This window comes from Lepisosteus platostomus, chromosome 19 (assembly GCF_059453375.1).
Source record: "Lepisosteus platostomus isolate fLepPlt1 chromosome 19, fLepPlt1.hap1, whole genome shotgun sequence".
In the NCBI taxonomy this organism is placed as follows: Eukaryota; Metazoa; Chordata; class Actinopteri; order Semionotiformes; family Lepisosteidae; genus Lepisosteus; species Lepisosteus platostomus.
This window is the reverse complement of record NC_142629.1, coordinates 6,250,731-6,262,256: the sequence shown is the minus strand read 5'-3', so window position 1 is coordinate 6,262,256 and position 11,526 is coordinate 6,250,731. Positions and strand designations below refer to the sequence as shown.

The 11,526-nt window shown below is 46.9% G+C and overlaps 1 protein-coding gene and 1 non-coding gene across 2 annotated transcripts; both read left to right on the top strand.

Moving 5' to 3' along the window:
• The first annotated feature begins 1,056 nt into the window (after nt 1-1,056).
• LOC148645001 (aquaporin-8-like) lies at nt 1,057-11,321 on the top strand. The gene is made up of 6 exons (XM_088613105.1): nt 1,057-1,198; nt 2,444-2,800; nt 7,307-7,433; nt 7,794-8,008; nt 9,383-9,517; nt 10,684-11,321. The coding sequence occupies exons 2-6, from the start codon at nt 2,547-2,549 to the stop codon at nt 10,724-10,726; spliced, it is 774 nt and encodes a 257-aa protein (XP_088469231.1). The 5' UTR covers nt 1,057-1,198; nt 2,444-2,546; the 3' UTR covers nt 10,727-11,321.
• trnaa-ugc (transfer RNA alanine (anticodon UGC)) lies at nt 6,099-6,170 on the top strand. Its single transcript has one exon. It is a non-coding gene; the product is annotated as a tRNA-Ala (tRNA).
• Nucleotides 11,322-11,526: the final 205 nt, after the last annotated feature.

The window sequence follows — 11,526 nt, the reverse complement described above, 5'->3', positions numbered from 1 at the left end:
TTTAAAGATTCGACCCGTCTTTCGAGCCACGGATTTAAAAAAAGTTAGGATTAGCAACTTCCTGTATCACAAGACCATTGTTTTTTTTATATTTCTTATGCAAAAAAAAATCGTAAATGTGAAACAGAACCAGGGTTTTTTAAAGGGGGCACTATGCACTTAATTGACCTAGGCAGTTCAAACCGCAACTGCAAAACGACATTGAAAACTCTACTGTCTCACACATGCAGACCTCAGAAGTTAACCAATACAGGTACAGCACTTTTAATTACTTGATGTGATGAAACCAACGGGTTTGCATTTTGAGCAATCTGAGTCCGCTGGGGTGGAAGTTTTTTATTTTAATACAGCGCCTTCCTTTTCGGGGTATGACGCAAATACAGAAAGATCACGACCACCAGATCTGACCACACTGCAAAAGACACAATTTCAGCTGGAAGAAATATGACGACTTAACGAAGGCATTCATATCTGTGTCTTCAGCGGTCAGGGTGTGCCCCACGCTGTATTCTACACCAAGGATTGACCAGGGATACACAGATAAAAGGACTGTGACCTAATCGTGCTATGTTTCCACGCAAGAGCACTGTAAATACGAAAACATGGATAATAACTGACTTTTAAGACCTTAGATATATGTTCGGTTATTTTAAATAAAATAAAAATCGGAAATAAATATATTTTCCAATATTTCCGCGGTCTGCATGTGTGAGACGGTAGAGGACACAGCTCTGAAATATTGAGACGTGCTAGTTAATGCCTCTTTGTAAGCAGCATGCAGTTGCTTGCTAATGTTCGCCTTTTAAGGCTACACCCGCAACTCTTCTGACTAGGGTGTGATATTGGTGACAATTGTAATGTTCCTGTTCACACAAACGTGCAGAAGATACAGGTATTGCAGAATTGTTACTCTCGCGTCAGTAACAGAGGGTTTGAACTCGGCAGACGGGGTCACTGGAGGTCAAAGTCACCGTGCATGGTCACGTGATCACCGGAAAGCCAAGGCGCTATATCTCGGGAACGAAAGCAGCACAGACGCAGCTCTACCGAATGAGACCGGTCCGGTTCCCCCTACGACGTTGTAGGGGGGCTGAATGACATCACTCCCCCAAAAAAGAAGACGCTATACAGTATCTCGGGAAAGAAAGAAACTGGGAAGTCACTTTCAAACGGCACAAACGTAGCACTAATGAATGAGGTAGGTTTCATCGTTTGTGCTGTCTGTAGGGGTCTTTCTGTTGTGAATAGAAAGAGGTTACAACACTTTATGGGTCAATGTCCGGGCTGTTTAAACTGTGCAATAGATCAGCTACCAGCAACCATAACTGATTTCCAGAAGGCAAATGACCTCTTATCCTTTGGAAAATTTTGTGGCTCATATACTAATCAGCAGTTTTGTGGTTAAGTTGAAGTTTAGATTTAAAGATTTGTAGCTTTACAGAGTTGTAGTTATAAATATTATCTGATATTACCTTGTTTAAAGTCGATGAACAAGGTTTGCAATTCCTTGCTAGGTTTTCAGCAAGCTCTCTTCACTGTTTTATCAACAGACCTATTATTTATATTCATTATTGAACAGGATGCTTAATCACCTGCACATCGATGTTTCTTGAAGGTCACAAAATAAGGCATTGAAGTAGAACATATATCTATATTGCACATATCCAGCACTACAATATTACTACTGTAGCACTATGTGGAAGGTGTGAGAGTAACAGCTGGGATCTGTTAAATTGGCCTTTTTCCAGAAGGTATAGTAAGACAGAATAATGGTGACTTATTTTAACAGCTGCAACAACTAATGTCCTTCTACAGGGTGTTAAGAGTAGAAGTAATCCTATATAATGACAAGATGAACACTGAAAGTGTGAAACCAACTTTTGTCACATAAGGAAGGACAAGACAAACACTCACAAACGCATCGTAAAACAGGACAAACATTCAAAGTGTGAAAGAAACTTCTTTCTGAGCCTGTAGACTGTATATCAGAGCTGGGAACTGTATATCAGAGCTCAATAAAACCGGATCTGGACAAGACTGTGTCCTGCTCCTCTGATGAAGAATTTCCTACAACAGCATCTTGTGCCTGGTGTCCCAATCGCCAAAATCAACACAGCCAGTTCACCCTAATTATTGTGAAACACACCTGACCTTTGTGGCAGTAAAATCCAGCAATCAGTTTTTCTTCTAATCTCATCTTTGTTGGCAAGGAGGGGTTATTTTCCACCCCTGGCAAAGTGCAGATGTTGATCTGGAATAAGCAGCTCTTGTCTAAATGAGAGCTCTTTCAGGATCTCGCCCTACAAACATGGATCAAAATGCAAAAGTACCTTTTGGCTTCTTAAGCGCTGATTTGGGGAGGAGGTGAAGGACTGCACCTTTTATGACGGGACATGGCATGCCTGTTAATGGTTAATGGTTGAATTTTTTTTTATTTCACCAGCCAAAGTTCGCTTTATTAAGGGTGCTTGGCTGCACCAGGCTGTGACACACCAGCATCTCTCCCTTCCAGCCTGCCCAGCTCGGGACTCCTCTCTGCCGACAGCATGCCCGAGGACAAGCTGGAGCTCAGCAACATGGAAACCACTTTCCTGGATGGCTCCCCGAAATCGGCCAGGACCCCCAGCACTTTTGAGCGCCTGATCCAGCCCTGCGTGGCGGAGCTGGTGGGGACTATGTTCTTCGTCTTCATCGGCTGCGTGTCGGTCATCGAGAACGTGGAGGCGGCGGGCCGACTGCAGCCCGCCCTGGTGCACGGGCTGGCAGTGGCCGTGCTGGTGGCCTGCATGGCGGAGATCAGGTGGGGAGATCCAGCCTGCTGGGGGTGGCACGTGGCTGCTGGCTGGCATAGGGATATTAGCTGGCTGTGACGTTCTTGCTTTTAGAGCGTTTTTTTTGCTTTTTTGGCTTGAAGTTTCTGCAAAGAACAGGGGGACTATTCTTCAAAGTGTTTTGCACTCACCTCAGTATGGTTTTTCCTTTGTATCTATCAATACTGTAGGTGAGGTATGCATCACGATGAGCTCCCACCTATATACTGTACTGTATGTTCGATGCACTTGCACAACAGCAGTGCAATGAGACAGAAAAGACTTACATCATGTACCAAGTGCTGGTGTTTTGCATTAAATGGGAACTCAGGTGACCTCTATTTGAACGAAATAGGAAAGGGGATTAAGCTTTTAGTTTGAGTTGAACTCAGACGGTTGAAGATGTAGAGATGAAGCAGAACCCGCTGACACATCACTGGGCAAAAACGTGAAAACAAGCCGCAGGTGTGCTCTATGAGCAGAAGAGTTTTGGAAATTTAAAAAGCTACAGTCCAAAGATATACTGGTACTGTAGGTATCTTGGCTTCAGGGAAAGCTGGCCCTGGTGTGAGTGTATGTATTTGTGTCGGTGTTGCCCTGCGGACTGGTGTCCCATCCAGGGTGTATCCTGCCTTGTGCCCCTTGTTTGCCATGACTCCATGATCCAGGTCCCCTGCCAGCTGGCCCTGGATACAGAGGTTAGAAAATGGATGGATGTAATTACTTTTTCATTTTGCTGACACTTTTATCCAGGTGTTGCACCCATTTATATCCTTAAGTGTTTTATGAGAGCAATTCAGGTGAAGCACTTTGCTCAAGGTTACAGCTAGATCTTGACTAGGATTTCAACTCATGACCTTCTAGTTACAATGCCAGAACCCTGTCCACTGTGCCACTCCACTGCTCCATAGTGATAGTAATGCTTTTGTTGTGATGGCGTCCTTCGGCAACCATTTGCCCTTGGAAACCATCACATCCTCACAGTGGCTCACGGTTCTCCAGGATTTTGTTGCTCTGACATTTTTTTTCACTTCACCCCAGATTTTCACGAACACTACTATCTGCACTCTTCACATTTCTTTGCAGAGCTAGACAGTCTTTACTCTGCACAGAAATTGCAGCCTCAACGCTGTCCTGAAACCCATTTGGTCCTGTCTTTTTGGAGTCTCGCTGTTTTGGTTTCTCAAGGCTGTACTTCACTCTGCACAGCAGTGTTCAGATTCAGCATTGCCCAGAAACCCAAGCCAGCCTTTCCTCTGCACAGCAGTCTCAGCAGCCTCAAGTCTCCCCAGGAGGCTCGCATCTTGGTTTATTTCGTACATGAGTCTCTCTGTTTCCGACTGGTGGATTGCTTGGTAGCAGTCCCAGCCTCTAGTCCTGCGTTGCCCGGTTCACAAGCCTCTGCTCCCAGCCTTTGCCCGGCGTTGCTTGGCGCACCAAGCCAGCCCTTGCTCTGCACAGCAGTCTCGGCGGCCTTGCCAGCGCTTCCCCCTGCACAGTTGTCTTCAACAGCCTTCCCTCTGCGCAGCAGTCTCGGCGGCCTCAGGTCTGCCCTTTAAAGCCATCCAGCTCCCTTCCCAGGAGGCTCGTGACTTAGTTTCTACATGAGACTCTCTGTTTCCGACTGGTAAATTTTTTTTGTAGCATTCCTAGCTTCTTGGTAGCAATCACCAACCTCTGCTCTCACCATCGCCCGGTGCAGCAGATTCAGCTCCTAGCCTGTGCCCTGCATCATCTGAGACAGCAGTCTCAAATTCTAGCCAGCACTTTATTCCACACTTTCACTTTTCACTGCTCACCACATCCACCCTTGAATTTGCCAATCTGCATCCGTGGCACTGCTTAGGACTGCCAATCTAAGCCTGTTCGGTTCCTTTTTTCAGGGGTCTCGCTACTGAGGTTTTTTCCGTACCAGAGACTCCCTTTTTCAGACTCAAGTGTAGCAGCCTTTTTTCATCTGGGATGCCATTAGCCCAGCTTTTCCTGGGATCGTCGTTCCTCCCCATTACTGACCGGCCTGGGCTGATTAGAAATCAATAATTTCATTACTCTCCGGTCTCTTGCACTTGGGTACTGCCATGGGTCTTGCACTGCCATATCACCACCCACGCTGCTCCAGATGCGGCATTACAGCTTTAAAACAGCAAGTTCTTGGCTCATTTATGGCCAAATGGGTTATTTCATGCAATAGAAGACAAATAATTAAAATCCACACTTTCCAGTGTGGTAAATCCACACCACCTCTTGTGCATCCATCGAACAAAAACGGGGTACTCAAACTTCTGCCTTGATCAAAATAAGACTTGTGATTGAGGAAACTGTCCCCCAACATTTTAATGATTTAAAGTGCAGCAGTCGGAATTTTGTATGAGATATATCATTGTTTGCCATCCATTTTCTAAAAGCTTCTTCCAATACAGGATCACAGGGAATCCGGAGCCTATCCCAGCAAGCTATGGGGCAAGATACACCCAGGATGGGACGCCAGTCCTTCGCAGGGCAGGCAGACACACGGCCACACTGTGGGATGAAAACATGCAAACAGCGAGAGAACATACAGACTTCACACAGATAGCACCCCAGATCCAGAATCAGACCCAGGACCCCAGTGCTGGGAGGCAGTAATGTTAACCACTGTGCCACTGTGCCTCTCTCAGTGTTTGCCACAATTGTTAATTTTGTGGGCAGGGGAGGGAGGCTTTGAACATGCAAATAAGTCAGCAGAAAGTGATATGGGGCCTTAAAAAAACTTAAAAAGTACAGCTACATAAGAGGTTCTGCTATTTATATTATATATATATATCTCTGTAGTTTTATGACTTTTACGAGCACTATCCTTTGACATGGTATTGTTCTAAATATACAAGAACACTAATGCTTTTCAGAGGTACTTGAAAACACTCAAGCATGAAACTGTCAGATGCAAAAATTATCACAGTACAAAAGTTCCCAGGTGTACAATGACTTACTGGCAGAGCAACCCATTTCCATGGCAACAAACGCACAGCTGGCTCGAACAGAGCAGCGCACTTTGACATAGACCCGCATTGTACCGGAATTGCTCGATTTGGGGTTTTCACACTTAATGATGAAGGACGTATAAGCAAACTTCAGTAAGTCTTGTCCTCGCTTGCCAGCTAGCAGTATGAAAGTCATGTTGAGATGCTCTGCAGCTGTGGGTTCGGATCCCGGGTGAGACATTGTTGTTGCTCCCTTTGGCAAGGTATTCTTTCAGTAAAACGCTCGGCTGTATTAACGGGGCACAAATGTAAGCCGCTTCAAATTGGCAGGGATGTAGCTCAGTGGTAGAGCGCATGCTTTGCACGTATGAGGTCCCGGGTTCGATCCCCGGTGTCTCCAGGTGCTTTGTGTTACTGTACTTTGCGATCTTCTGTTGAGTAAAAACTCTTTGCTTGTGTTCATAGAGATCCACACAATTAAATTCAGGCACACTCGATGTGCTACAGTGTTGCTCTGCTGTTTTGGGCGGAGCGGTGGCTCTGTGGCTAAGGATCTGCGCCTGTGACTGGAAGGTTGCCGGTTCAAATCCTGCGGCTGGCAGAGGAATCCTACTCCGTTGGGGCCCCTGAGCAAGGCCCTGAACCCCAACTGCTCCAGGGGCGCTGTACAATAGCTGACCCTGCGCTCTGACCCCAGACTTCTCTCCCTGTCTGTGTGTCTCATGGAGAGCAAGCTGGGGTATACGAAAAGAAGAATTCCTAATGCAAGAAATTGTATAGGGCCAATAAAGTGATGTTATTGTTGAATTAAGTAATAGGTTTATTCTATGCTGAATAGAGAAGAAAGAAAACACAACATTTCAGCCATGGAGCCTTCTTCAGGTTCCTCACACCTGAAGAAGACTCCACGGCCGAAACGTGTTTTCTTTCTTCTCTTTTCAGCATGAAATAAACCGATTACTTGTTCCTTTGCAGCCTACGCATGCTGACGCAGCTACCCACCTGAACCACTTTGAATTAAAGTGCCAACCAGGGAAAGATCTCAAATACAGAGTGGTTGGTGTTTGTTAGATATCTATCCCCAGTAAATGGAAGAAATGATTATTCATATTTAGCTAAAAACTGCAGGGGCAGCCCAGGACACACTGCTCCTCCAATCAGCACTTGCCTTCCCGAAAGCCGCCGTGGGGCTTGTGGATGTGCCGAAAGATGACTGGCTCGTTAAGTGGGCGGGTCAGAGGCACACATTCTCCGTGAGGGTACAGAGATGTGACCAGAGACAGAATGAACTGCTGACCCCAAACTGGGTTTGCATATTAAAAAAATACAAATGAACCAAAATGGTCACTTACTCCATTTTAAAGATATGCCCTTCTCGCTAACCTTCTGAATTCTAAAAGAGCACGAGTGACCAAAGGACTTTCTGTGAATGCTAGGCTGATGAGAGAAGAATTGGGCCTCAAATGCAGGCTCTATGGGAGAGTCTGTCCAAACCAAATTCAACCCCCGGCTTGTCTCTGCGTCTGCTCTCCTCAGCGGCTCTCACTTCAACCCGCCCTTCACCATCGCCATCTTCCTGGTGGGAGGGATGAAACTGGTCATGGTTGTCCCGTACATCGTCTGTCAGCTGATTGGAGGAGTGATCGGCGCGGCCATGTCAAAGGTCAGAGGAACGTCTGCGTCGGCAAACCAGCATGACACCCCCTATCCCCCCCCCACTTCCCTTGCGACCACTCCAAAACCAAGTACAACAGCAGGTAAAGCCAATGGTAGCAGAAGAAAACCCAACACTGGGTCTAGTACAAAATCTGATTGACGTGAGACACATTAGCCTGTCTGGAATTTAGTAGTTAACTGATCCCAGGATCTCATCCAGCTATTGGTGTAAGCCAAGGTATCGGCTTCAACCACATGCCTGGTTTGCTTATTCCACACCACCACGCCAATTCTGGGGTAGAGAGGCGTCTCCTGCTCTAGGGGTCGCATGCGCTCTTCCTTCTAATGAGTCTATCAACGCCGTCAGGTGATGACTTCAAGGCAACACTACGCCAATGCAACAGGAGCCGCCTTCACCATCCTCAAAAGAGAGGATGAGCTGTGGGGCGCTCTCTTCGGGGAAGTTGCGATGACGTGCCTCGTCACCATGGTGGTGCTGCTGGGAGCGGTCAACGGCAAGAGCAAGAGCCCGATGGTGCCCTTCATGGTGGGCTGCACTGTCATCGTCAACGTCCTGGCCGGGTGAGTACGGCTTCGGGGACCCCCGTTCTCCAGTGCCGCAGCAGGGAGAGTGGCCCGCCGAGAAACTGTAACGGGAGCCGGTCCTGACTCCCGTGAAATGCGTAGTTTGGGTCTCTGTGCAGACGGTATAATCCGGAAGTGACTGGAGGAGGGCTACAGGGAATACGCGGTGAGGGATGGAAGGGATGGCGAACAGGGGGCGGCGCCAACGGTGATCTCAGGTGCATGGGGGGGGAGCGCTGGCCAACGAGTCCAAACGAGGGAAGTCCAAACAGGAAACGAGGGCGCAGTCCAGGGTCCGGGTGCCGGGAGATCCATCCAAGACAAACGATTAAAACCAGGAAGGGGATCAGGGACAGGAACAGGAACAAGGAGGTTAAAAACAGAGTGACGAGGCCAGGCGCTCCGAGCCCCGAACTCAGCTGGTCAGGACGCCGTTCGGAAGCCTGTGCCTTATGCTAGGCTTGATGCTAGGCGGGCCTCCGGGCGTCCGTCTTCCAGTGCAGAATCCCGAGCTCCTGGAGCGCTGGGTTTAAATACTAACCAGGAAACAATGCACAGGTGTACGTAATAAACTAGAAACAATCCGAAAAGGTTAGGAGCGCCCTCTAGAGGAGAGAGACAACCGTGACACCCCCTCTCGGCTCTTAGTTTACAACAGCCACATCTCGGACGTGAATCCCCCCAAATCTCTGGAGTCCCGCACATCTGCCCTGATCCGCTGACGCCCTGAACACAGGGGGGAACCGTCCGGTCTCTAGTCTTAGTGATTACATGTGACCTCGTCATCATCAAGGGATGAATGGTGCACTCATTGTATGGAGAGAGTCTGATATTTGAACACAAGCTTTTCTTAGGAATACCCCACGACTCCTTACATTTAGTGGTTAATGAGATTAAAACACAGCTTTTGATTCTTATTACTATGCATCAGTAGTCCCAGTACTGAACAAAGTCTTAGCTTTATTCTACATGCATCCCTGGCCTTGTCTCAAGGTCTTGTGAAAGTCCTATAATCACAGTAGGGGTCCAGATTTTTCCAATGTGCTCTACCTCTGTATCTAGGTCTGTCTGTACTGGGAGGCTGTATCTATATTCCATCTGGACTGGGAGATGTACTGGGAGAATCTCTCATTACAACTCAGTCTTGGGAATATATTGTAATCAATTTCGTCGGCAGTGTTACCAGGTTATTTGACTGTCCCTCAGAGAACTGGACTGAACTGAGAGCACTGCACACAAAAACAAAGAGAGTGATTCCAGTACAGTGCGGCCCATTACAATCCAATTTGTCGCTGCTCAAGACAATTGCATAACTACTGAAGAAACGTCCAGAGTCTCACTGAGAGAAACTCTTCCTCTGTTTTGCTGTAGCGGCGACATATCTGGCACCTGTCTGAACCCAGCCAGAGCCTTTGGCCCGGCGGTGCTTGCTAACTACTGGACTTACCACTGGGTGTACTGGGTGGGCCCCATACTGGGAGGCATACTTGCTGCAGCACTGCTGAGGTGAGTCCAGCAGCTCCTCGATCAAACCTACTGTACAGGGTGGCGGAGAAATAATGCAACACAAAAAGCTACCACTATTCTGAACACTTACTGATGCAGCTGATTTGCAACTTGTCATTTGATGAATGTTATTAGATGTGTTGTATATCAACTGTCTAGGTTCTTCTTATCTCTGAACAGGCTCACAGATAGTCTACCTAGATATACATTGCAACTCTTGCATTAAAAGGATGGTATTCTCTGCATCTCTTGTTTCAGCCCCCTATTTCGAGTGATCACCTTTGATGTCTTTCATTATCGAGAGCTGCACCTTGCCCTCTGCCTTTAAATAGATTCTGGGAATTTCTGGGGAGTCCCTGAAGCTTCTTTAATAAAAACAAGATAGTATTAGAATCTAAAGACTGGGGTGGCTGCACTATAATCACTGTAATTACACCCTGATAAGTACTAGTATTTGCAATTAAAACTGACTGACACAGAATCCAGAAAGCCTGGCTGGAGTATTTCCAGAGCTTTGCCCTGGTTTCAACAGGCAGCAGCTTGCCTGGGTACTGCTTGACAGATTTGATTTACAGTACAGTACAAAATTTCCCATTGGCCTTTACCAGTCATGGCCTCCTAATAATCCCCATCTCTGAACTGGCTTGATCACTGTGTCCTCCTCCCCACTGATGTGCTGGTGTGTGGGGCGCGTACTGGCGCATCATCCAGGTGGGGCTGCACATTGGTGGTGGTGGTAGAGGGGATCCCCATTACCTGTAAAGCACTTTGAGTGGAGTGTCCAGAAAGGCGCTATATAAGCGTAAGGAATTATTATTATTGCTTTACAGGGAGCCTAAGCCTAACCCAGTAGGCCATGGGTACCAGGCAGGACACACCCTGGATGGGATGTGCAACACTGGGCACACAGACACAGATACACAAGCAATCACACCAGGGGCAGTTTTGCCCGAGTGGAACTGACCCATCAGTGGGTCTTTGGATAACAGAGCACTCAGAGGAAACACACTCGAACACAGGAAGAACATGCAAACTCCACACGGACAGCAGCCCAGGAACTGAATGCAGGGCACCAGGCCTGTTAGGCGGTAGTACTAATCGCTGCGTCATTGTGACACCCTCTCTGGTCACCCATTAAGGCCAAAATGGCTTTTTTTCCCTTGCAGGGTCCTGCTGGGTGATGAGAAGATCCGCCTCATCATGAAATGATGAGCCCCTTCAAATCGGCACCGGCTTCACATGGGACTTGTTCTAGAGCTTTGTCAGCGGCCTGTGGTTGCAAAAGAACTAAACAAGACACAAAATCCATTTCTACGTGGAATAAAAAAAAAACACTTCTCAAGCTCAACCCCTTGGAAAAAGCTTTCATGAATTAAATTCACTCCGTGTTACAGTTTTCTTGTAGAACTTTGCCAGACATGTAATCTTCACTTTTTTTTTCCCTCTGTCATCACGAAGAGCATTAAAAATTGAAAAGGAGATCAGCAATAAAGGTCACTGGGAACAAAATGTGGTTTACGGCAAGATACCTAGAGAAATCACATCTGGAACCGTTTTAATGTGTAATTACAGATAATGATCTAAATTCAGTTTAAGATCCAGGGATCCTTTTAGGCATCAGCTTGGGAAAATATCCCTGCCCTCTTTAAGTATTAAACCTGTAGCTTGCTGTACAGTTTCCATTGTGTAACACAATCAAAATCCAGTGTTGTGTACCACTGTAACATTTTTGTTCTTCACGTAATAATCTATGCTTTGTAATGTATATTTGAGGTATTTTGAAGCATTGAGTTGTTCTTCTAAATCTGATTGGGTTTTTATTTCGATTGCATGTCATCGTAAATGCAAATCACTGAAGTGACTTTGGGCATGGGTGCATGGTGCACATTGGGTGGCAGAACACAACCGTGCCCCAGCTGTCCATCAGCACTGGAGCGGACAGTACCAGGGTTGGGGTGTCTCTCAGCTGTGCAGGGAAACAATTGCAGATCCCCACGTAACCAGAAGAC